At 47.3% G+C, this 22960-nt stretch overlaps 1 protein-coding gene across 4 annotated transcripts in view; it reads right to left on the reverse strand.

Annotated features, from left to right (window-relative positions):
* Positions 1-3509: 3509 nt before the first annotated feature.
* Ptpre (protein tyrosine phosphatase receptor type E) overlaps positions 3510-22960 on the reverse strand; it is a 149591-nt gene continuing 130140 nt past the window's right edge. For 3 of the 4 annotated variants that reach the window (XM_028869034.2, XM_028869053.2, XM_028869062.2), the window contains 10 exons: positions 21363-21526; positions 20623-20758; positions 19804-19953; positions 19429-19522; positions 17932-18008; positions 16522-16656; positions 11760-11885; positions 10802-10968; positions 8365-8500; positions 3510-6487 (listed from right to left, as the gene is read on the reverse strand). In XM_028869034.2, coding sequence (XP_028724867.1) covers positions 6413-6487; positions 8365-8500; positions 10802-10968; positions 11760-11885; positions 16522-16656; positions 17932-18008; positions 19429-19522; positions 19804-19953; positions 20623-20758; positions 21363-21526 — 1260 coding nt within the window. In that variant the 3' untranslated portion in view covers positions 3510-6412. The remainder of the gene's footprint in view (positions 6488-8364; positions 8501-10801; positions 10969-11759; positions 11886-16521; positions 16657-17931; positions 18009-19428; positions 19523-19803; positions 19954-20622; positions 20759-21362; positions 21527-22960) is intronic. The other variant, XM_037209626.1, reaches the window with a different exon arrangement.

Below are 22960 nucleotides of genomic sequence, written 5' to 3' on the forward strand. Positions count from 1 at the left end.
CAGCTATGACAACATGGATAGTCTGGTGAGCCCACCTTCAGGGGCACAGGTTGTTCTGTAGAGTTCTTGGTACATGTGCTTTCTTTTTTTAAATTTTTTATTTATTTATTTTTATTTTCATTTGCATTGGTATTTTACCTGCATGTATGTCTGTGTGAGGGTGTCAGATCTTGGAGTTAGAGACAGTTGTTAGCTGCTGTATGGGTGCTGGGACTAGAACCTGAGTCCTCTGGAAGAACAGTCAGTGCTCTTAACTGCTGAGCCATCTCTCCAGCCTACTTGTGCTTTTCTTTAGGCATCTGTACTGAACAAGTTGGCTGCCTTGCCTATGGAACTGTTGCTGTGGGATAGTATGCTACTCTAGCTCCCACCCTAGCTTCTGTTTTTATCATGTGCTTTTTCTGACTTCTTGCCTGGCAGCGTGAGGCTTTCACCCACAGCCACTCTGGCATTTGGTATGAGGTGAGTATCTCCTAAGTTTCACTTTAATCCTAGATTCCATTTCAGACCATAGTCGTAACTTGTATATCTCCACTATGCGTGTGTAGGTAGAGTTTTCCTGCCTTGCCCACAGTCAAGACAAATCTTTGTCACCCGCCAGTCCCACAACTGCTCAGACCCAACCAAGTAAACACAGAGACTTATATTGCTTACAAACTGTATGGCCGTGGCAGGCTTCTTGCTAACTTTTCTTATAGCTTAACTTAATCTTTACCTTGCCACGTGGCTGGTGGCTTACCGGCGTCTTCATATGCTGCTGGTCATGGCGACAGCTGGCAGTGTCTCTCTGCCTCAGCCTTCCCCTTCCCAGAATTCTCCTCTCTCCTTGTCCCACCTACTTCCTGCCTGGCCACTAGCCAATCAGTGTTTTATTTATTGACCAATCAGAGCAATTTGACATATAGACCATCCCACAGCATTCGTGTTATATCCAACTTTTGTACTTTCCACCCTGTCCCCTAGTCCCCTTTCTGTGCTTTCCAGCAGTAGCACATCATCATTCCAGGTATCTGCCCAGTGCTGTCCACTGGGCCTCCTTTGCCAAATGGGGTGATGATGGCAGGCTGGACAGAGAGGCCCTTGTCAGCCAATGCTCTAACCTGCTCACTTCTTTATCCTCTGTGTGACATGTATCTGAATATACAGTTGTAAGATACTGAGTGAAAACAGGGATTTCATAATTTGGGTGAGTCTGGGGGTTACTTCTGCCATTTTATCTGCCATGGGATTTCTGTAATCATAAAGAATGGCAACAGGTTATTCCTAAGCAGACAACTGAGACTTCGCAGGACAGATGACAGTTGAGCTGGTGAAGGGGATTGAGCATAGCGGAAGGTATGGGAAGAAAGAGCCCGTTTTACCTTGTTAGATGGTGTGAGGCATGAAAGTGCCCTTCATTGACTTGAATCTTAGAGTCAAGATTTTTATTTATTTATTTTATGTATATGAGTGCTCTACCTGCATGCGTGCCTTTATGCCAGAAGAGGGCATCAGGTCCCACTATAGATGGTTGTGAGCCACCATGTGGTTGCTGGGAATTGAACTTAGCACCTCTGGAAGAGGAGCCAGTGGTCTTAACCACTGAGCCATCTCTCCAGCCCCAAGTCAAAATTTTTTAAGTAACAGGAACATTGACTATGACTTGTCCTGGTGTGTAATTAGAAACATTGTATGTATGTGGGGAATTTCAGTCAACTGCATGCTGGTTGAACAGAACATGGTGATGAATGAAGAACCTGTTTAGTTGTCAGAAATCCTGCCTGAGCTATGTCAGCACATTTTCTCACTGAGGTAACTGGTATTACAAGAGCTCAAAAGGTTCTTAGGGCTACAGGTGCTAGATTAGAGAAGCTCATTCGGGACTTGGGGGATGTCTTAGTAAAGCACCAGCTGTGCAGGCAAGAAGGCAAGAGTAGATTAGCAGCACCTACGTAAGAGCTGGGCATGGTGACATAGGTCAGTAGCCCCATCATCGGGATGTGGGGTCAGGTGAATCCCTGGGGCTTGCTAGCTAGCCATCCTAGCCCAAATGGAACACATCCTCCATTTACTTTGGTGGGAGCCTCTGAGAAATACCAGTTTTCATGGTTAATTGTGTAGTTGAAAACAAATATCCTCCCCTTCCCCAAGTGTTTAGCTACAGTCTCTAAGTCTCTAGCAATGTCAGTTGCCCAGTAGAAACCATGATGGGAGATTCCCAAGGGACACCACTTTTTGGCCTTTTAGAGCCTGTGTGACTCTTGTTTTGCTGTCATTTGCTCCTACCCCTCCTTCAACCAAGTACTATTTTCCCTGCCTGGAACTTGGAGCACACCTGTACTTCATCAGTATTCTTTGGAATGCTGAGCTTAGCTCCAGAAAATTTTCCAGGCCTCTGCACTCCAGCCACTGCCCAAGGTTGGGGCAGGTCTTTGGTTGGCAGCAGAAGCCAGGCACCTGGTGAGAATCAGCCTCCCAAATGCAATTTTCAGCCCTTTGACTAAAACCGATTTAGTTTCAATAGTGTGTAATCCGGCTTGCCTGCTCATTGCAATGTGGCTTAGGGCAAGTCTTCCTTGCTCTAACAGACAGTTTTCTGGACTATAGAATGATGTTCTCAGCATTCCAGCTCAGGTCAGTCAGGAGGATTAACTGAATAGAATGCTACATGTAGCTCCTTTAGTCGTTGGCAAGCGCTTGGAGTCAAGCTAATTAGGATCATTTTCAGAGGACCTATACCTCCAAGCTGTGTCTTGGGGGTTTCCTCCCCCTGGAGAAGGTAGGGAGATTTGGAACACTGAAGTCTCAGCGCTAGGTTCCACACAATGTCCCAAACAGGGAAACTGTAGGCCAGGAATACTAGAAGATTCCACCTCAGTGATTCTGATCTCTTAATCACAGCTAATTTCTCAGCCCCAGCCAGCATCAATTATCCCAGTAAAGGTTTCATTTGGTGGTGCTGGACTGTTGTCCATCATAGCTTATTCTTCAGTCCCAGCTGACCAGAACCCACATAATCTTAATTCAGAATATCCAAACAGCCCAGATAGTCTTTGCTTCCCTCTGAAACTTGGCAAGCCCGGCCTCCATTGTTCATACTTCTTAGCGTTATCATCCAAGTTCCCACAGAATAGCTCCCTAAGCTCTGAGCACTCAATGGTTTTTCCAGCCCCAATCCTCCCCTAATTAACAGTTAGGTCTGTCACAGCCAAAGTATGTGTTCCAGGTACCAGTTGCTGTATTAGTGACTTTTCTGTTACTGTGCTAAAATACATTTACCTATGTACTCATGTAACTGCACACACACACACACACACACACACACACACACACACACACACATTTATTTAAAAATAAGACTAAATTGTCACTGCTGAATGCATGTCTTTGGTGCTGGGGCTTCACACATGCTAAGTATGGACTTGACCATGGAGCTACACTCCCAGCCCTCAAGGCATGCCTTGTCTAACAGGACTTGGGCTTCAGGCAGGAGAACGAAGTTCAGAAATGTGAAGAAAGCAGCAAAGCTGTAGCTTGGCGGTCAGAGGTTTATTCTTGCATCAGGATGTTCTCGATCTTGCAGTTCGCATGTCCCAAGAATTCAGTGACATTCACTGGCATTATAATCAGAGCAAGATCAAATGGTAAATGTAATCAAAGAAAATGTGAAAGTTGGAACCATGACACATACATACAAAGATTGCACATAAATTAAACATGGCTTGGTTACAAACGAAAATATATCAGTAAATACACATGAAAAAACCCAACAACATGGCCATATCTCCAAATGCTGAAACACAGGTATCAGGCTCATTTTAAAAAGTTTAAAAACACATAAAAAATACCTTGGAAAACACAGGTGTGCATTCCTCATTCATCTAGCACATGGAGAGAGTAAAGCAAGTCACACAGTGACCAAGGAACGCACCTGATCAGAACACTCAGCTCTGATTGCTATTTGGCATTTGAACACAACTGCATGCAACAGAGAAATGAGAAGGTCATTGTCAGTGCCGGGCTGTTCACTGGCGTATACTGGACCTTTGACTGAAGAAAGGAGGACATGCCAGGTACACAGAAAATGCTGAGACTCGACTTAGGATGCCCCTTGTATACCAAGGCTCTGTATCTTAGGGAAGCTGAATTTGGCTGTGGCATTAGCCAAGAGACTGGAGGGATTGGCCCTTCCAAAGAAAGACAAGTGCTGCCCCAAATGTGCCCACAGGAGGGCAGCTTCTGTTTAGAAATAAGTGGAGCTCCTGCAGGGGAACCTTGGGCAGCCCCAAGGTGAGGAAAAAACGCACAAATATAATATTTTTCTAGACATCCTGAAAAGGTGTACCCTAAAGGCATTTCTTGATACAAGAGATGCCTGGGATTCTGAGCAACTAAGTTGGAGTGCCAAGGAGCATGGCTGAACTTTGGTGTGGGGCCAGTGTGAGGTCACCTTCATTCCAGTGGGCTTGGGGTGCAGAGTGGAAGCTTCCCTCTGTCTTGCTTCAGTCAAAGAAAGGTATTGGGCTTGAGGTTTAACATGCGGACAAGTGAAACCACTGGCCAAGGAAAGCTCCTCGCTCTTGCGTCTTCTGCCTGTGCTCCACTCCCGCTTAGAGAAGGGGAGGTCCCGCTCAGCGCAGAGAGCCAGCCCTGGGTGCAGTCGGTGGTGATGACAGAAGCCACTGTCTTCTTTCACCCTGCATGCTGGGCACCAGCTTGTGCCTCTGGATGGAACTCAGGGCTGTAGGATGTGAGAGAAGCTTGGTGACTTGTTCACCCGTAGGAGGCAGTGACCGACCCTGGGGTTATCCCCATACACACTATAAACAAACAAGGACACACAGTGCAATAGGCGGACATAATCAGTCCTCCATGGAGATGGCAAATAAGGCCTTTATATTTTCATGTCTTTAAAAAATACCCAAACTGTATGTTCAAAGCCTTCAGTGAGCTAGACCAGATGTCTTTTTTTTTTTTTTTTTTTAAGCTTTGTGCTCATTTACTAGGTACCTAAATGCCATAGGAAGATCATATTGAAGTCAGTGTTTCTACATTCACCCTCTCCCCACGCCATCCTTCCCCTAACATACTCCTCTCTGGCAGTGTGACAGTCGCTGCCACCTGGGTTCAGAGGCTTCAGCAGCATTTCCACCCAAAGGTAAGTTAGACTTCAAATTAGGCTTTTTCTCACTCTCATTTTTTTTTTTTTAAATTAAACACCAAGTAGTGGGATGTTTAAAAAACTGTACAAATCTAGATTTTAAGGTTTCTTTGCTTACAAACCATCTTAACTTTTTACAAAGAAAATCTGATATACCAAAATGCCTGTCAGAAGGTTTACAGTGCAATAGCTTGTGGTCACCCTACTATTTCTACGTGTGTGTGTGTGTGTGTGTGTGTGTGTGTGTGTCAGATGCTTCATTTCAATGAGGAAGGGAAGGAAGTAGTTTTGCATTGAGCCTGTAGACTCAATTAAGATCAGTACAGGCAGCTGGGCCAGTGGGAGGGCCATTGGATTGAGTTGGCTGCATTCTGAACCAGGTACACAGGCAGATGGACAGTGAGTGGTTCCCCAGGAACAGCTCTGATGGCTAGTGGGGGACACTGGAGGCCTGTGAGAATAGATGACCTGGGACCAGCACCTCTTTTCATCAAGTCTACAGTGGCAGGGGCACAGCCTTTCACAAATAAATGCCTTTAAAAATTCCCTGGAAAGTCACCATCTGCCCTTGTGGGTCTGAGACCTAGATTCAGGTTGCGAGATCTCTGATTTTTTTTTTTTTTTTTTTTAGCGTATTTTCTGAGACAGTCTTATTGTAGCCCACGCTGGACTGGACCTGAAGGCAGTCCTCATGCTTCAGCCCCTCAAGTGCTAGAAACACAGGTATGCACTGCCATGCCTGGCTCCTTCTCTGATCTTTCAAATGTAAAGATGAACCACAGGGCTGAGACCCAGGACTTGACCAAAGCCCCTGTGTATACTGTTTGCCACACCCTGATGCCCTGGGTGGGCATGACAGCTGGTAGAAAGAGTAAATGTGTCCTGATTCTGAGTCCTCAACTGTTTTCTCCACAAGGGGCTTCATGGTTAGCATCTTTCACAGACACATTTGACATATTAAGAGCTACATTTACAGATGCATGACATGTGACATCACATGATGTGAATCTAACAGAATTAAGATACTGACAGATATTAGCAGAAATATATATCTTCCCAGATAGTATTTGACCTTAACACATTATTCCAACTTTTAAAAAGGGCATTTAAGATTTAATAACCTTACAGCAGGTAGCCTTTAGAACATAACAAAATATATACAAAGGAATTAGGAAGGATATTAATGTCCACTAGGAAATAAATTAACATTATTTTTTTTTTTTACAAAATATACTGACCATTAAATTAAAAACTATTTTAAGGCAGGAATCTTCATTTGAAATTAGCATAATCAGAAAATATATCGATAAAGTCTTGTACCACTTTGTAGCAGAATTCATATTGCTCCTGCAAAGAGAACAAGAATGTGTTAGTAAGCTGCTTTCACACATGCTTGATACATTCAATCAGAAGATGTCAGTCAGTCTGTTGATGCACCAAAGTCTGGGGTTCCCTCCCACACATCAGCTTCTGTTATATAATGTAGCAGCTTCTAGGCACAAGACATGTTCTAAACTAAGCTCTTTTTCTGTGGGAAACATCAATTTTCGGTTTCATTCTAGTGTATTTTTAGAAAGGTCTTAGGCAAATGTCTCTACTTTTCATATTGACAATGGAAAATATTTTGTGTATATGTGTGCACATCTGTGTGTGTATTTGTGTGTGTGCAGGTACATGTGTTTGCCTGCACGCAGAGGCCAGAGGTTAACCTGAGTGTCCTTCCTCAGGTGCTGCCCACCCGGGTTTTGAGACAGGGTCTCTCACTGGTCTAGAAGCTGCCAAGTAGGTTAGGCTGGTTGCCTGTGAGCCCCAGGGAGCCTTCCTCTGCTTCCTAGCTGTGGGATTACAAGCATATGCCACCGTGCTCATCTTTTTTTTTTTTTAATTTATTGTGGGTTCTGGGGAATGAAACTCAGGTCCTTTTGCTTTCAAGACAAGTGCTTTATCCTTTCCCCAAGGCCAGTAAATAAGTATGTGTGTGTGTGTGTGTGTGTGTTTTAGTGTGTGTATGTGTGCATATATGTGTGTGCGTGTGTGTATGTGTGTGTGTATGTGTGTGTGTGCGCGCGCGAGTGTGTATGTGTTAGTGTGTATGTGTGCATATGTGTGTGTGTATATGTGCATATGTATGTGTATGTGTGTGTGCGTGTTAGTGTGTATGTGTGCATATATGTGTGTGCATGTGTGTATGTGTACATATGTGTGTATGTGCATGCGTGTGTGTTTGTGTGTGTGTGTGTGTGTTTGATACATTGTTTGTTGTTTTGAGACAGCGTTTCATGTTGCTTGGCCTAGCCTGAACTCACACTGTAGCCAAGGATGACCTTAAACTCTTGATCTTCCTGCCTCTACCTCCCAAGTGTTGAGAATATAAGTATATGCCACTACAGCTGGGTGAAAACTATTTGTGAGGTGGGGGCGGGGGAAAAACCACACCGCAGTTTTAACATTGAAAAATCAAGTTCACAGTGCCTAACTTATAACTTAAGTAAATGAAAATCACATGGCTTTATATTAATATACGTTTCATTAGAATTTGCAAGACTCAATGTTTGTGTGGGGTCTTTCTATTATCACCGCCACAGCCCACCTATCTTTGTGCATGGGTCAGGGTGCCTGCCAAGAGTGGTCAGTGTGGGGAATGAGCAGGTGGGAGGGAAGTCCTAATTAGGAGACTCTGGGAAATGGCAAAGGAGAACAGCCTTTAAACCTGCACTTGCTCCTTCAGCATGAAGCATTTCGGAATTCAGTGCAGACTCTCTTCCTCTAACCAGGAAGTGTGCATGGGGTAATGAAAGAGAATATGTAGAGCAATTGGATGCTAGGAGACCGCCCCCCCCCAGCCCCAGGCAAGACCCTCAGAGGGGCCTTGAGGTTGAGTGAGACCTTCCAAAGGCAAACAGACTAAATGCAACAGTGGAACACGAAAAGTAACAAGCATCAGGGCTTTGAACTTCAGGGCTGCTTTTGAACTCTGTAACAGTGTTTTTAAATGGAAATAAAATTTGCGCATGAGCTCCTCCTCTTGAGTCTAAGACTGGGCCAGGGAGGGGGAGGTTTACTGTGAAAGGCTGCAGTTGGGTTAGTCACTCTGGGAAATGAGCCCTCCTCCTCCTCCTCCTCCTCCTCCTCCTCTACAGTGGGCACTCCTTTAATGAAACCTACATCAAGCACATGAAACAATTCCCGACTCTTCTGGAACATCAGATCGTTCAGATTCTTACCAGGGTTTGCACCATGTGTGGTCTCTGAAGTCTTAAGCTCTTCACAGCTTGAAAGACATCTAGGAGTCCCTCGGCTTTCACTCGTTCCAAAATGTTGCTGAGTGCTATGAACGTGCCTGTCCGCCCTGCTCCCGCACTGTGGAGGGAACGTGCACAGTGAAGGCAAAGCAAGGAGAGCACAGATGGGGAAGAGACCTGGGCGCTTACCACCCCACCCCACCCCACCCCCGCGTGCCAGGGCAGAACTGAAGTACCAGTCACTGAGAGGCACCCGCATCTGACTGCATCTTTGTGTTTGATGCTGTGTATGTTCCTATGCATGTAAATGTGTGTGTGTGTGTGTGTGTGTGTGTGTGTGTGTGTGCATGCATGTAGAGGCCAGAGGTCTGTTTGTTGTCTTACCCTATAGCTTTCTACCTTCTTTTTAGATGTGCTCTTTCATTGAATCTAAAGCTCACTGTCTTGGCTGGGCTGGGCTGGTCACCAGACCACCAGGTTTGACTTGTGTCTGTGCCTCACTAACACTGAAGGTCACGGATGTGCACCACCTCAGAAGGCTTTTTAGGTGGGTAAAGACTCATGTTCATACAGCAAGACACTATATTGACTGAGCCTTCTCCCAAGCCCCTTGACTGCAGCTTAAAGGATCGCTTATATATGCAATACAGCAAGATCCAGCAAACGGAACTCAGCTTACACTGCTTACTTCCCTAAGCATAGTAGTCAGACAGCACCTGACATGGATGGGGACCGCTTAGAGGCTTTTAAGTGGCGCTTACAAAAAGTACGGTCCCCTGGCTTTCAGCTCAGCATTGCCCGGGATGCATTAGAAATGCAAACTTTCTCTTTTAGTGACAAGGAGAAGAGATCCTAGCAAGTGCCAAGGCCTCGATTCTGGAACATTGACACCTAAAGGTGATGTTTTAGGGATGGCATGGTAGGAAATTCTCTGGTAGGAATAGTGGGCTCTCCTAAAGATGGTACTTGGCCTGATGAGCCAAGCCCCGCAGAAGAGGTCTAGGGGAGGCTAAAGGAGGCTCCAGGCCAGCCTTTTCTAGTGCCCCCTGGCGGGGCATGGCTGTCCTTGGACCTCTTGGAATCTCCACAAATGTGGGCCTACTCTGACGTTCAGGATCTACTGCTGTGGTCCCCATGGCTGCTACCTGCTGTCCCAGGCTTGCAGAATTTATCTCTAGTATTGCAGAGCAAAGAGACACTTATTTCTTTCTAGTTTATTCATTCTCAGGGAGCTCTGCATAGGCTCCCGGGACTGAAAACTGAACTGTGAGCACCACTTGCTGGCCAGGCATGGCGTACACTAGGTGGGTTATCCACACAGGAAGAGTATCCATCATCTCATTAAACAGGGGCTCCTTGAACGCCAGGAATAGGGTAATGGGTGAAAATAAAGAGTGTCCTAAAGTATGAGTCAAATGTTCAGGAAATGAAACAACCACAGCTCCAGCAGCTAGTGAGAACCACCCCCAAATAAAAGCATCCTAAACTGCTGCTTGCCAGGGGCTTTGCAAGTGTGCAAAGGTCACTGCGGCAGGTAGCACAGTATTGGCAGGACCTGCCCAGCCAGGGAGGCAAGGGAGCTATGGAGTGGCCATACATTATTTTCCCCATATGTTGCTTGCCATAGGCCTGGCTAGTTGCTGTCGCTAGGGCCATCAGGAAGGTGTCCCTGGAGCCTGACTATGGAGCACGTTTACTTTAGAGATCCAGGCCTGGGGTCTGGGGAGATGGTTCAGCCAGAAAAGTACTTGCTGTGTAAGCCTGAGGACTTGAGTTCAGTCTCTAGACACTCCATAAAAAAAGCTGGGCACGCCCTGGGGCTCCCAGGATAACCAGCATCGCTCAATCAGCAACTATAAAATCAAGTGAAGGTGATTCATACCTGAGGAAGGAGACTTGGGCATGATCTTTGACCTCCATGGGTTACATTTATGTACCTCATGATCATACACACACAGATACCAGGGTGGGGCTATTTATGGGGTCCTCGTATTCCATCCTGTGCTTTCAGTCAGCTGCATTGAATGTTATCCAAGCCAGGGGAGAGGGTGGGCAACGACGGTGGGGCAGCCTGAGCCAGAGCTGCCTGTCAGAGTGCCTTCAGAGGCCAGCTGAAGTCCAGAAGGCCTCTGAGAGCTTTTCCTGGCAAGTCTGTGTGACTTCAACGGGACGCAGTACCCTGTGCCCATTCTGACTCCTCCTAGAATGTGCATTCTGCATGTGTAGTGAAGTGGTTTTTGTGCACATTTGTGAAGTCAGGTGTGCGTGTATAAAAGGGAAGGTGACCCACGGTCTAGGGAAACAATCCCCTGAGAGCAGCTATCCAGCTCCCCCAGCTGCAGAGTGGGTCTCTAGAAACACTTGGGTCACTTTTGCTGTCCTCCCAGGACAGGGTACCCGTGGAGGAGGGGCAGCTCACCTGCAGTGCACCGTGATCGGGTGGTTGCCTGTCTGCTGCTGCTGCTTCTGCACGGCTGCAATGAGGTCGATCATGCCTTTGCCCTCAGCTGGGATTCCAACCTCAGGCCAGCCGTGGAAATGGAACTGTCTCACCATTCGGATCTGCTCTTCCTGGCGGGCCAGGGGCTACCGATGGGAAAGAAGTCTCAGTGGTAGCTGCCTCACATCCTGCCAGGGATCTACCTGCTTTCCCATGGGTCCTTCTGGGTCTCAAAGCCCCACCTAGGCAGTCCAGGGGCCTGGCTAGCAATGACTACGCTTCCTTCTAGACCCCACTAGGCTCTGCCCAGCCCTCTCAGGGGCCTTGTGCTTCACTCAAAGATAAGACTCACGTTTCTTGGGAAGTTAAGCTCTGAGTTCCCATCAAGGGCTGGGGGCAAGCCCAGCGGCTCAGGCAGTCCACTGCTGGCCCCGAGGGAAGAAATATTTGCACAGGTATAGTTTTCCTGAACTGATTGTCTCAGTTCAGAATTGAGTCCAGCTTGTGAACTCTTCTACCTCTCACTGAGCCAGACAGCCCAGACTGTGTGGTCAGGGTTCATTGTCCAGTGTGGACAGGGGCAGCAAGAGGTTCTAGAAGGGACCCAAGAGGCCTCTCTACCTTCCTTCAGGTCCATTGTTCTTCCATCCCCAGCTGAGGTCACTCTCCCCAGAAGCAGTCGGAGATAGCAAGGTCCAGTAAATTAACCTCTTTACCATTGGACTCATCCTCCAGCAGGAGGCAGGTGGCATAGAAGCCAGAATTTCATAGGATACCTACCACCAGATGCTCCACTGGCCCCTCATGGTTCCCTGGGACTTAGGAACAGGTGGATGGTGACAGGTACAGGGCCCACCCTGATATAGTAGTGAGCACATACAGAGTGATGGTGCTTCCTGAGGTCCACTAGAATTTGGGGGAACCACAGCAATAATACCTGTTTAAAAGTAACCAGGAAGTCTCGTATGCTGATGGCTTCAGACAGGGTGTCGCTCTTTATTTCTATAGTTATATCTCCATGAGTCACCGAGCCCTCTGTTGGCCAATACTGGTAGCATTTATCCTAAGGGGACAAAATACAATGTTTTGTTGTTGCCACTTATGGTGTAGTGTTGATGTTGGGCCATTTCACGTGACCAGAAAATCTTATGTGAACATGGATATGAATCCCATTAATGTCTGTTGACCTTGAGCAGAGAACGGGTCTGGAAAGACACTGATATACAGAACTTTGATACATGGGAGAAAGGAAGATTTATTCAATGGGTGGGAATGTTGTGGAATATTTGTTTACACTGTGTGAAGATGTTTCACTGTGACTGGTTTAATAAAGAGCTGAATGGCCAATAGCTAGGCAGGAAAGAATAGGTGGGACTTCCGTGCAGAAAGAGGAACTCAGGATAAATCTAGGCCTGTGAGAGACGCTAGCAAGACACTGAAGAAGTTGGACATACAGTACAGAGAAGAGATAACTGAGCCACCTGACAGAACGTAGATTAATAGAAACAGGTTAACTTAAGTTATAAGAGCTAGTTGGGAAGAGGTCTAAACTAAGGCCAAGCTTTCATAATTAATAATAAGTCTCTGTGTCATTATTGGGGATCTGGTGGTCCCAAAGAAAGTCTGTCTACAGTGGAACTGGAAGATGAAATCCCAGACTTACTGTGCAAGGCTGACATGAACATCGGAGCTTCTCCTAGAATCAGGCCAGTAAACAAACAACACTACCCTGTATTTCAACTTGACCTGAAATACTCTTTTACTTTGAAGAACACTTTTTGTGTCTCACTAAATAAGAAGGCATAAAAAAATGTACCATCCCTGAGGCAAAAGACAGAGATATCAGCTTCCAATGAAGTTCACTTTGCTTCGTCAACAACCATCACGCAAAGAGTAAAGGGGAGGCTGTTGACTGCAGCAAGATGCTCGCCTCGTGAAGCCAGCACAGGAGGAACATCCGCCATATGTAAAGAACTCTTAAAGCAATAGGAAGGCAAACAGCCCGGTAGAAAAACAGGGACTTTGATGCCTGATGCTTAATCTTTGATGAGGTTTAGAATTGCCTTGGAGACACACCTAGCCTCTTGTGAGGGTGTTTCCAGAGAGATTCATCTGACAGAGGAAAACACACATTGACTGTAGGTGGTATCACTCCATGGGCTGGAGTCTGGAATGAATGAACAAGAGGAAGTGAGTGGATCACATGTGCCCATCTATCTGCTTCTTGAGTGCAGATGCAATGTGACCAGATGCCTTGTGCTCCAGCTGCCATGATGGATTTTCTTTCAATTCATCAGCCAAAATAAACCCATCTTTCCTTAAGTTTTTTTTTTTTCTTTACAGGTGCTATATCACAGCAGTGAGAAAAATAACAACAGAGGTAAAAAAGCAAGGGGTGCATTTTATACAAGAAAGAAGACATCCATAGATATGTAAGGTGATGCTCCACCTTATAGAAATGAGAGAAATGCCAACAAAAGCCATGAAAAGCTAAATTAACATTCACTTAGCAAAGACCAGGGTGCCAGAGAACTCCGGGCACTCTCAGAACACTAACCATGCCAATGAATATGTCTCATTCATCACTGATAGTCACTTTAAAAACCACTTTGGACAGCAACCAGGAATTCTCACTCTTGGACAATCTGCAATCTGACATTTTGTCTACCTGGCACCTGCTAACCACTGGCGCAAGAAGCATGTCATCACTGATCATCAAGCAACGGGATGGAATTGGGCCCACTGTAGAGGATGTAAGAAGGGCTGAATGTAGCTAGAGTTTTCCTGCTGTGCCCACAGTCAGGACAAATCTTTGTCACCTGCCAGTCCCACAGCTGCTCAGACCCAAGCAAGTAAACACAGAGACTTATATTGCTTACAAACTGTATGGCCGTGGCAGGCTTCTTGCTAACTGTTCTTATAGCTTAAATTAATCCATTTCTATAAATCTATACCTTGCCACGTGGCTTGTGGCTTACTGGCATCTTCATATGCTGCTTGTCCTGGCAGCAGCTGGCAGTGACTCTTTCTGCCTTCCTGTTCTTTCTTTTCTCCTCTCTGTTAGTCCCACCTATACTTCCTGCCTAGCCATGGGCCAATCAGTGTTTTATTTATTGACCAATCAGAGCAACTTGCCATACAGACCATCCAACAGCACAGCCAAGTGCAGACCATCTCAGACACCTGCACTGAGGTCCGTGGTCCTAATCATCTTCTATGCAGACCTGCTGGGTAAAGCCACGAGGAACCTGAGAACGGGCTCCCACAGGACATACAGAACATCCCACAGCAGCTGAATAAGTGGATGCAGGATATATGTTTGTAGCAGAATACAAGGAAATAGTGGCTGAGTCCCAGTCACAGACATAAGCATAGGAGAACAGCAGAGTCACCACTCTGTTTAGAAAAATCAAGTCTCAGAAGATTACACACAATGGAATTCTTTATATAAAGTTGCAGCACAAGCAGAATAAAGTAACTGTTTCTTTAGGCATGAATACATATGATTTAAAAGTGTCCCCCGGAGGGGGGGGGTTGTTGCTTGTCCTTGAATTTCCCTTGTAGCAGAGGATAAGAGAAATTCTCTAAGCCTCCTCTGCCACTTCCCGGTGCTGGGATTACAGGTTTGGCTACTTTGTCCAGCTGATTTCATGCCCCCCCTAACAAAACAAATGCTTTATCCACCGGGATAGCTTTAATCAGGAGGATAAAACACCAGTGTTGTCAAGAATGTGGACAAATAGAGCCCTTGAACACTGAGATTGGGAATGTAAATGGGGATGAGGTCAGAGGCTAAGAGCAGGTACTGCTTTTTGTCAGAGGACCAGAAGGTTCTCAGCATCCCTATCAGGCAATGCACCATTGCCTATAACTGCAGCTCTAGGGGATCTGACTCCCTCTTCTGGGTCTTCGTGTGTACCTGCACTCACATGCGTGCCTCCCCGTCCCCACCCCCAGAACATAATTTTAAAAAAAAATCTTGAAAATATTGAATGGTCAAAGTTTATGATATGAAGTTACATTATAAGGAAGTGATTTTACTCGTAGGTATGTGGATGAGAAACACAAAAGTTATTCCTGCACAAAAACTTGAACACAAACGGCCACAGCAGCAGTATCCCAACAGCCCCAAAGTGGAAACAGCACAGGTACCATCAACGAGTGAACAGGGAAATGCAAGTTGCATCACCATTCCCAAGACGGAATATTGTCAGTGAAGTCTGCACTGAGCACTCAGCCTTACACGGGACATCTATATCAACTCCGCCCCAATCCTGGACTCATCGAGGCTCAGGGAAGGAACATCACGGAAGCTGGAGTAGAAAGAATTTAAGGGCCAGGAATGGGGAGGGGTGTGTGAAATTCCTTTCATGAACTCACTGCAGCTGTAGTTCCTGGCTCAAGACCCACTCACGAGCAAGCTGACAAAACCAGTCCACATTCCAATAGGCAGCATTAATTGGGACTTGGTGGGTTACAAGAAAAAGGAAAGGAGAGGAGAGAGGAACTTGCTGGGGGTACCTGAGGGAAGAGGGAAGGGAGTCTGGGGAGACATGATGGAGATACGTTGTTCATGTATGTTAAATAGTTAGAAAAGAATGAAGTCCAGATTTATGCTAACAATGAACGAGCTTTGATGCCATGATGGCAGATGAGGACTCACTCCTGAAACAGCCCCCTCTGTGTGACTGCATTTACAGCAGCGTTCAGAAAAGCAGGTCAGTAGAGTCAGGAAACTGACCAGTGTTGTCTGGGGCTGGGGCAGGGAGGGGTAGGGGTGACTGTTAATGGAACAGTGTTGCTTTTTGAGATGGTGACTGTGATTTGAAGTTTGACAGAAGGCATGTTTGCTCAACACTATGAACACATTAAACCCTAACAAGCTGTTTCCTCAAAAAGATGGATTTCTTTCTGAGTGAAAGCATAGCTCAGTAAAGTTTTTTCTTGTTTGTCTTTTAAATTTTTTAAAAAGATTTATTTATTTTATGTATATGGTACTCTATCTGCATATATACCGCATGCCAGAAGAGGGCATCAGATCCCATTATAGATGGCTGTGAGCCATCACGTGGTTGCTAGGAATTGAACATTGAACTCTGGACCTCTGGAAGAGCTGCCAATGCTCTTAACCAATGAGCCATCTCTCCAGCCCCAAGTTTGTTTTTTAAAGCAAAGAAATCAAAGCATAGATTCAGGGTCACGGCCATGTCTTGGGATAACACTCAGAGAGGCGCTCGGTGCTAGTAAAGCATATTTTTCTGGGTTCGTGACATTATCAGGCCACAGGTGGGTCTCTGGGAAAATGGAAATGCCAAAGTCATCTAACTTCATTAGGACAACAACCAGGGGCATAGATCAATGTCTGCCTTTATGTCTCGCCGACAGTAAGTAAATGCCTTTTGCATTCATAGGCTGTGACCTTGACATTTAAAAAAGTAGCGGCACATCAAGGCAAGTGTAAGGATATGGAAGGCCAAGGCTGTTTATGGCTAACCACCCTTCCACCCATCAAAAGCAAAGATGAAGTAAGATCTCAGTCAACCCAGCTTCCCTTCCTCCCTCCTTCCCTTCCTCCCTCCTTCCCTCCCCAGTCCTCCTGGCTTGATCTCACCCATGTGTTCACAGGCTCCAAACTGCTGAGGCATCATACCATTAGCTACCTCCCTCACATACATCCAGTGCACAGATGGCCTGCTCACCTGCTCCCGCTCCTGCACCTCGGTCAGCATGACGATCGTGTGTGATTTCCACTCCCACACCATCCTCCAGAAGTCCTCAACTGTGTGAGCCAGAGGCCCCTGTGTGGCCATGAAGTAGTCCTTCTGCCTGTAGCCCTTGAGGGAAGCAGAGGTTAGGGGTGAGCTACCTGTCTCCAGAGCTACCACCTCCACAGACACACAGGACAGCCCTAGGCTGATGTTAGTAACTCCAACATTCCATGGCCTGAACAGAAGGCTTGCTGTCACAGGCTCATGCCCCAACCCACGGATACACCCATGAAGCAGGAACTGCCACTTCATCAGGGTGCTGTAGATATCTTGCCTTCAGTAGCTGAGGTTATCTCTAAGGGCTATCAGAGGCTCTAGGTTACCAGCATTCAGTAGCCTTGCTCTTAAAGGGCTTTTGTGTGTTATAGTTAGATTCCCATCGTGGTGGTGCAGAGGGCCTTGGTGTGGAGCTAGAGCAGGGCTCCTAGTCTCAACACCTCCATCTGTCCCCTCAAGTGTAGACAGAAGAGCCAATAGGCTGTTGGCCACAAGGCTCTTTCTTGTCTCTTTCTCTTCCAACTCCACTGTGCATGGAGACAGGTCCCAGCTGTGTCCCTAGATAAATAATCACCCAGTCTACATGGGTTCAAGCCACAGACATCACTCAAGAGCCCATACACGCGCTGCACATGTCCATCTGTGGTGTCACACCTATGCAAATTTGGAGAAGCTATCCATCAAAGGTCACGTGGAAACAGCCAATTCACCAGCAGTGAGACTAGGCCCCAATTCCAAAGCTCCATTGTCATGGGTATTCATTCTGCCAATAGCTTTGGAGTACCAAATCATTCAAAGATTTATTGCTTTTTAATTTTATGTGCATGGGTGTTTGCCTACACGTAGGTATGTGTATCATGTACATGCCTGGTGCCTGTGGAGACCAAAAGAGAGCCTCAACTCTCTGAAATCTGGAGTTCCAGTGGTTATGAGCCACTACATGGGTACAGCAAACCAAACCAGGCCCTCTGCAAGAGCAGCAGGTGTTCCGATCTAATAAGGCATCTTTCCCTTATTTTGAAATTTTGAAGCAGGGTCTCATATAGTACAAGCTGGTCTCAAAACCCCTATGTAGCTGAGGCTAGCTTTGAGTTCCTGATATTCCTATCTCTAATCCTCAAGTCTTGGGATTACAAGTGTGTACCATCACACTTGGCTCACAGTTTATTATTTTAAAAACAAGTAATTCTGCCAAGAAAATAGGGTGCTGATGCCTCTTACTGTGTGTAGAGCAATGCTCACACTCAAGAGCACATGTTCCTACAGGAGGGAGTCACATGTTGCAACACACACACACACACACACACACACACACACACACACACACACGGCTGCAATACATACATCAATGAAGGACGCGTTGATATAGTCTGTGTATTCTTGCCCTCTTTTCATGGAGAGGATTACCCGATTGAAGTCATCTGCAAAGTAGGATTCCCTTTGTTAGTGTAGATACCACCCTGCCTTATAGACTATGATGGATGGTCAAGGTTAATAGTCAGCTTGGCAAGATCTAGGCTGGCGAGGAGATGGGCCTGGGGCCAACTGTGGGGGTTACCTTGGTTACATTAACTGATGTGAAGACCCATGTTACTTGTTGGCAGAGTCATTCTCTGGCCAGGGACTCCTAGACCGTGTCAGATGGAGGAAGTGGGATGACCCGCAGCATGTGCTCATTGCTCTCAGCTTCCTGACTGCGGATGTCATGTGAGCAGATGCTCCAAGTTCCCTCTGCCTTGACTTCCCCACCAGGATGGACTGTACCCTGGAACTGTGAACCAGACTAAACTCTACTTTAGGTTGCTTTTGTTAGGGCATTCCATCATAGCAACAGGAAAGGAAACTAAGGCACAGACCAAGACTATCAATAAAGTCAACTCTTAGGGACGTTTCCATTATCGAATAGGTTCATAAAGTGGTTCAGGGAAGCTCTGAAAGCAACCCAATTGTCGTTTTCATTTTTCATGAACCAGTGAACTATGTCCCCAAACAGGAGCATTAAAAATACTGCATCTAGGAACAAAGGGAGGGTAACCAGATAGGAGCTGGGCCTGGCAGGGGACACACTGAGGCCACAGAGAACCAAGGGATGGAGGCCAGGGGACGGGAGTGGATTGCCTAGTCTCTTGGAACTCTCTGCTTCTGGAGAAGAGGCAGCCATGATGAGAAGGCCTGTTTACAGTCATTCAATGGTGGTGAGCTGTTGCTCCATGGAGGGCACGAAGAACATTGCGTGACGTCAACTGCCTTCTCTTCAAGCCAGTGCTTCCCACATGCTTCTCTAGTTGTGTTTGCCCACATTTCTCTTCTTTCCCCACCTCGTGGGGGAGGGGGGCGGGGGAGAGGTGAGTCCCTCCATGGGTCCCTACTATGGGTCTTTGTCTCAGTCATCCCAACCCTCAATGGCAGGCCAGAGTTAGCTCTACCCTACGTCAGTGTTATGCAGTCCCCAAGGCAAGGTTTTTTTCCCTTGAAGGACTTAGCTGAATTCATTTTTGGTCTGATGTAGTCCTTTGACAAGTGCGTGTCCTTGGCCATGGTGATTACTCTCACCTGTGTGAGGGCAGAGGCGTCCCCAAGCTCTAGAAAGCACTAGTGAGGCACCAGGTCATATCTGAGGCGAGCTTCTTAGTGGACCCTCCCTATAAAGCTCAAGTGCCTTGCCTTTGAGCCATGTGCTAGGCACCTGAGACCCTCACGGGTCTGCGGAGAGTTCCCAGAGTGCCCCCCCCCCCGGAGGGTCATTTCTTCCTTGCGTTGGACACAGAGGCACTTGCTCCCTAGCATGATGTTCAAAGGTGGGTGGTTCAGGGCCTGAGGCCTACATGCCCACTGGCTTACATGGAATGATCTGGATGACACGGGCCTTCTTCATGTTGGCAGGCAGGTTGCCAGTCCTCATATTCTCCTTCATGATTCGCACGTTGGTCAGTTTCTGCAGCCAAGGAATGTAGTTAGAGCAAAGGATGACAGACAGACCTGAGGCAGGGGACCTGCTCAGAAGGTGGTCTCCATCTCCATAAGTGGCCTTGACATTGGGGCACTAAGGAATCCCACGTGTAGCTTATACTGTCATTCTTCCCCAGAAGCCCACAGCCTGACACCCATCTCCTAACTCTCTGACCACAAGAGGCCATTTTCCCTGGCTCCTCAGCCACCTGCCGCCGCCGCCGCCGCCGCCGCTGCCGCCGCTGCTGCCGCAGGGCAAGGACTCACCCTGAACTCTTCCTCCAGCCCAATCTTGTCAAAATGGGTGGCTGTGCTGTGTAGCGTCTGCAGGTGTCTCTCCAGGGAGGACACATCCAGCTCTGTGTCCCCATAGAGGTAATACTCCAGCAAGGCTTGGTAGATGAACGTGTACTGTACCTGCAGGGAGACAGGGGGTGTGGCTCAAGTCTGCCCTCGGCCCAAAGAGTGCTCCCTTCTTCCGCTGGTAAGAGAACGTTAAAGGGCAGGAGCCCATTAATGATCATGTACACTGGTCGTCTAGGGTAAAATAAAATGACAGTAATGGCCACTCCCTCCCTGGGGGACCCAGGGGCTATACCAGCCGCTCAGAACCACCCCTGTGGCATGTGAACATACTAAGGATCAGAGTCACCGGTCTTTGAGACTCCGTGGGAGGTAATGACAGAGTGGGAGAGACATCAAGTCTGACACTGGGCATGCTCATAGCCTGTGGCCACCTGCCTGTCAAAACCAGGCCTATAAGCTGGGCCTGGGGGTGCAGGTTTAAAATCCCAGTTATTCAAGAAGCTGAGAGCTGAAGATCGCAAGCCAGGTCGAGGCCAGGCTGGGCACCTCAGTAAGATCAAGTCTCAGGGAGTAAAAAAAATGGCTGAGAATACAGCTCAGTGGTAGAGTGAACTCACATGACAGACCGGGGTGCAATACCTGGTACTGTAAAAACAAAATCAAAACAATAACAAAAACACAGTAAAAAAAAAAATTTTTTTTAATGGGCCTTTGGAGTGGGGCAAAGGCACATGAGTGCTCTACGATGCCTAAGCCAGAGCAGGAAGAGGTGCCACTCACATCCGTCTGGACCATCTGAGGGCGCTGATTGCGGATTCTAGACACAAACTCAAAGACATCCACCTTCTGTTCTGAGTGTATCATGTCCATCATGGCGTCGATCACAATGAAAGTGCCTGTCCGGCCCACGCCCGCGCTTCAGGGAGGAGAAAGATGCCACCTCGTGAGTCACATTCCCCTGAAGTAAATAACAAGCCTGGGAAGATGCCTGAACCTGGGGACAAAGGACATAGCCTAGGGCAAAATTAAGTAAGGTACAACTTGGGAGAATAAGGAGCAAATCTGTGTAAGGCCACCAGAGGGCACTGCAGCCCCAGTAATTTAGCTCAGGACCAGCCATACTGAAGGGGTGTGTGTGTGTGTGTGTGTGTGTGTGTGTGTGTGTGTGTGTATTGTTTATTACTCCTACCCCCAAACACTGTCTTTTTGTTACCATTGTGGCTGTGACCTGGTATGGGAACCGAGTGATCCTTGGGGTATCGGGTAGTAGAGAGGACAAGGCAGTGGACCTGCCCAGAGCTCCCATGCCAGCCACCAACCTGAGCCTGTCAGCTTTGAAAGGGTTTATATATTGGGGTTCTATTCAGACATCACTGGGGCAGAGCATGTGTTCCAGCGACCAAGTGAGGTAGCTGCTGGGAAACGTAATGTTTACCAGCCCTAGCTCTGCTCACTCACCACTGCCCCACTAGCCACCCCACTGTGACTGCCTGAAAAGGTCCGGCCCCTCCCTGACATACCTGCAGTGGACCACAATGGGCCCAGCATGTGAGGGGTTGAGCGTCTTCACTTTCTTCAGGAACTTCAGCATTCCGATGGGGGTGAAAGGTACCCCAAAGTCAGGCCAGCTGGTGAAGTGTAGCTGGGAGACCAGTCGTGGGGCTTTACAGCTGTCGGGGAGTTGCTGCAAGGGATAAGGAAGAAGTGAGGGGTGGCGCCCCCTTACCCCGACCACTCAGCCTCTCCTTCTGAAGGACGGCTGAGGCTCATGCCAGGTCAGTGTCCACAAACACAGAGAACCCTGGAACACAGGGGCGCCGTACCAGATGTGAGTATGCACAGCTCTTGGATAGCAAAGGATTCCCACAGCTGCTTATTCCCAGGCCAGAATCCCAGTAGCCCCGCATCCCAAAAGCTGGTCCTAATGTTCAGATATTCCAGCTCTGAGGTGGGTTTCCCTGCTCTGTCTGGACAGTCTCACCTCACTCCTGGGGAGCTGAGTCATCACTAGCATATTCTTTTTTTATTTTAATTTTTATTATTTTTTTAAATTAATTTTTTTCTTATACATTAGCGTATTCTTTAAGTCTCATAGAGTCAGTGTGGGAAGAAAAGATGAAGGTCCAGACCCTCCCTCATAGATTGTCCAAGCCTTTGAAGCATGGTTCTCCTGACCCTGATGGTGGAAGAAGACAATACCAGTGTGTTTAGAACTCATGTGTGTGTGTGTGTGTGTGTGTGTGTGTGTGTGTGTGTGTGTGTGTGTGCTGTGCGCATGCACACTTGCATGCATGTGTACTCTGTGTATCTAGAAAAGAGGTCAGCAAGGGATAATAATTTTGGGACAGCTCACAGCATTTTAGGTACATACTCTACCACTGAGCCACACCTCCAGTATCCTTTCAAAACTGTCTGCAGTGGCTTGTAGAAACTTCTGTTTTGATATTGCAACCTAATCACACATTGCTCTACATTTGATTCCTGATAAAATGCCTATCCCTGAAGTTTTCGTCTCACCTGCCTTTGTTTACAAGCATTTTTATTGGAGGCTGTCTTGAAACAAGCATGATAAACATGGAGGAGATTCTGAACATAATTTCGACACCATTATAAAACACTCCTGTCACGGGACATGGTGGCTCACATCTTTAACCCCATCACTTGGGAGGCAAAGGCAGATGGGTCTCTGTAAGTCTGAAGCCAGTGTGCTTCATACAGAGTTCTAGGCTAGCCTGGACCATATAGTGAGACCCTGTCTCAAACAAATAAACAAACAGACAAACAATCGTGTCTCACAATGCTAGGGTGTAAAAGACCTCATACTGGACCCTGCTAGAACTTGGTGCACACTGCCTGCTTGGTGCAGGGGGAAAGCCCCCCCCCCCACATTGAATCCCCTACCTCTCCAGTTGGCTCACCCACCTCCTAGGGAGGCCCATGACAGTTGCTGGGAGTCAAAGTGCCCAGCACTCTGCAGATCAGGTCCTTGATCACTCACTCACTCTGTCCCATTCTGTCCCACGCCCCAACCCTGCAGCCACAGCCTCGCTTAGAGTTCCTGCCATGCCGGGGGCAGGGCAAGGCAGGGCAGTTCTTCACACTGTAAAGCCCCCCAACC

Source organism: Peromyscus leucopus, chromosome 1, assembly GCF_004664715.2.
Source record: "Peromyscus leucopus breed LL Stock chromosome 1, UCI_PerLeu_2.1, whole genome shotgun sequence".
Lineage (NCBI taxonomy): Eukaryota > Metazoa > Chordata > Mammalia > Rodentia > Cricetidae > Peromyscus > Peromyscus leucopus.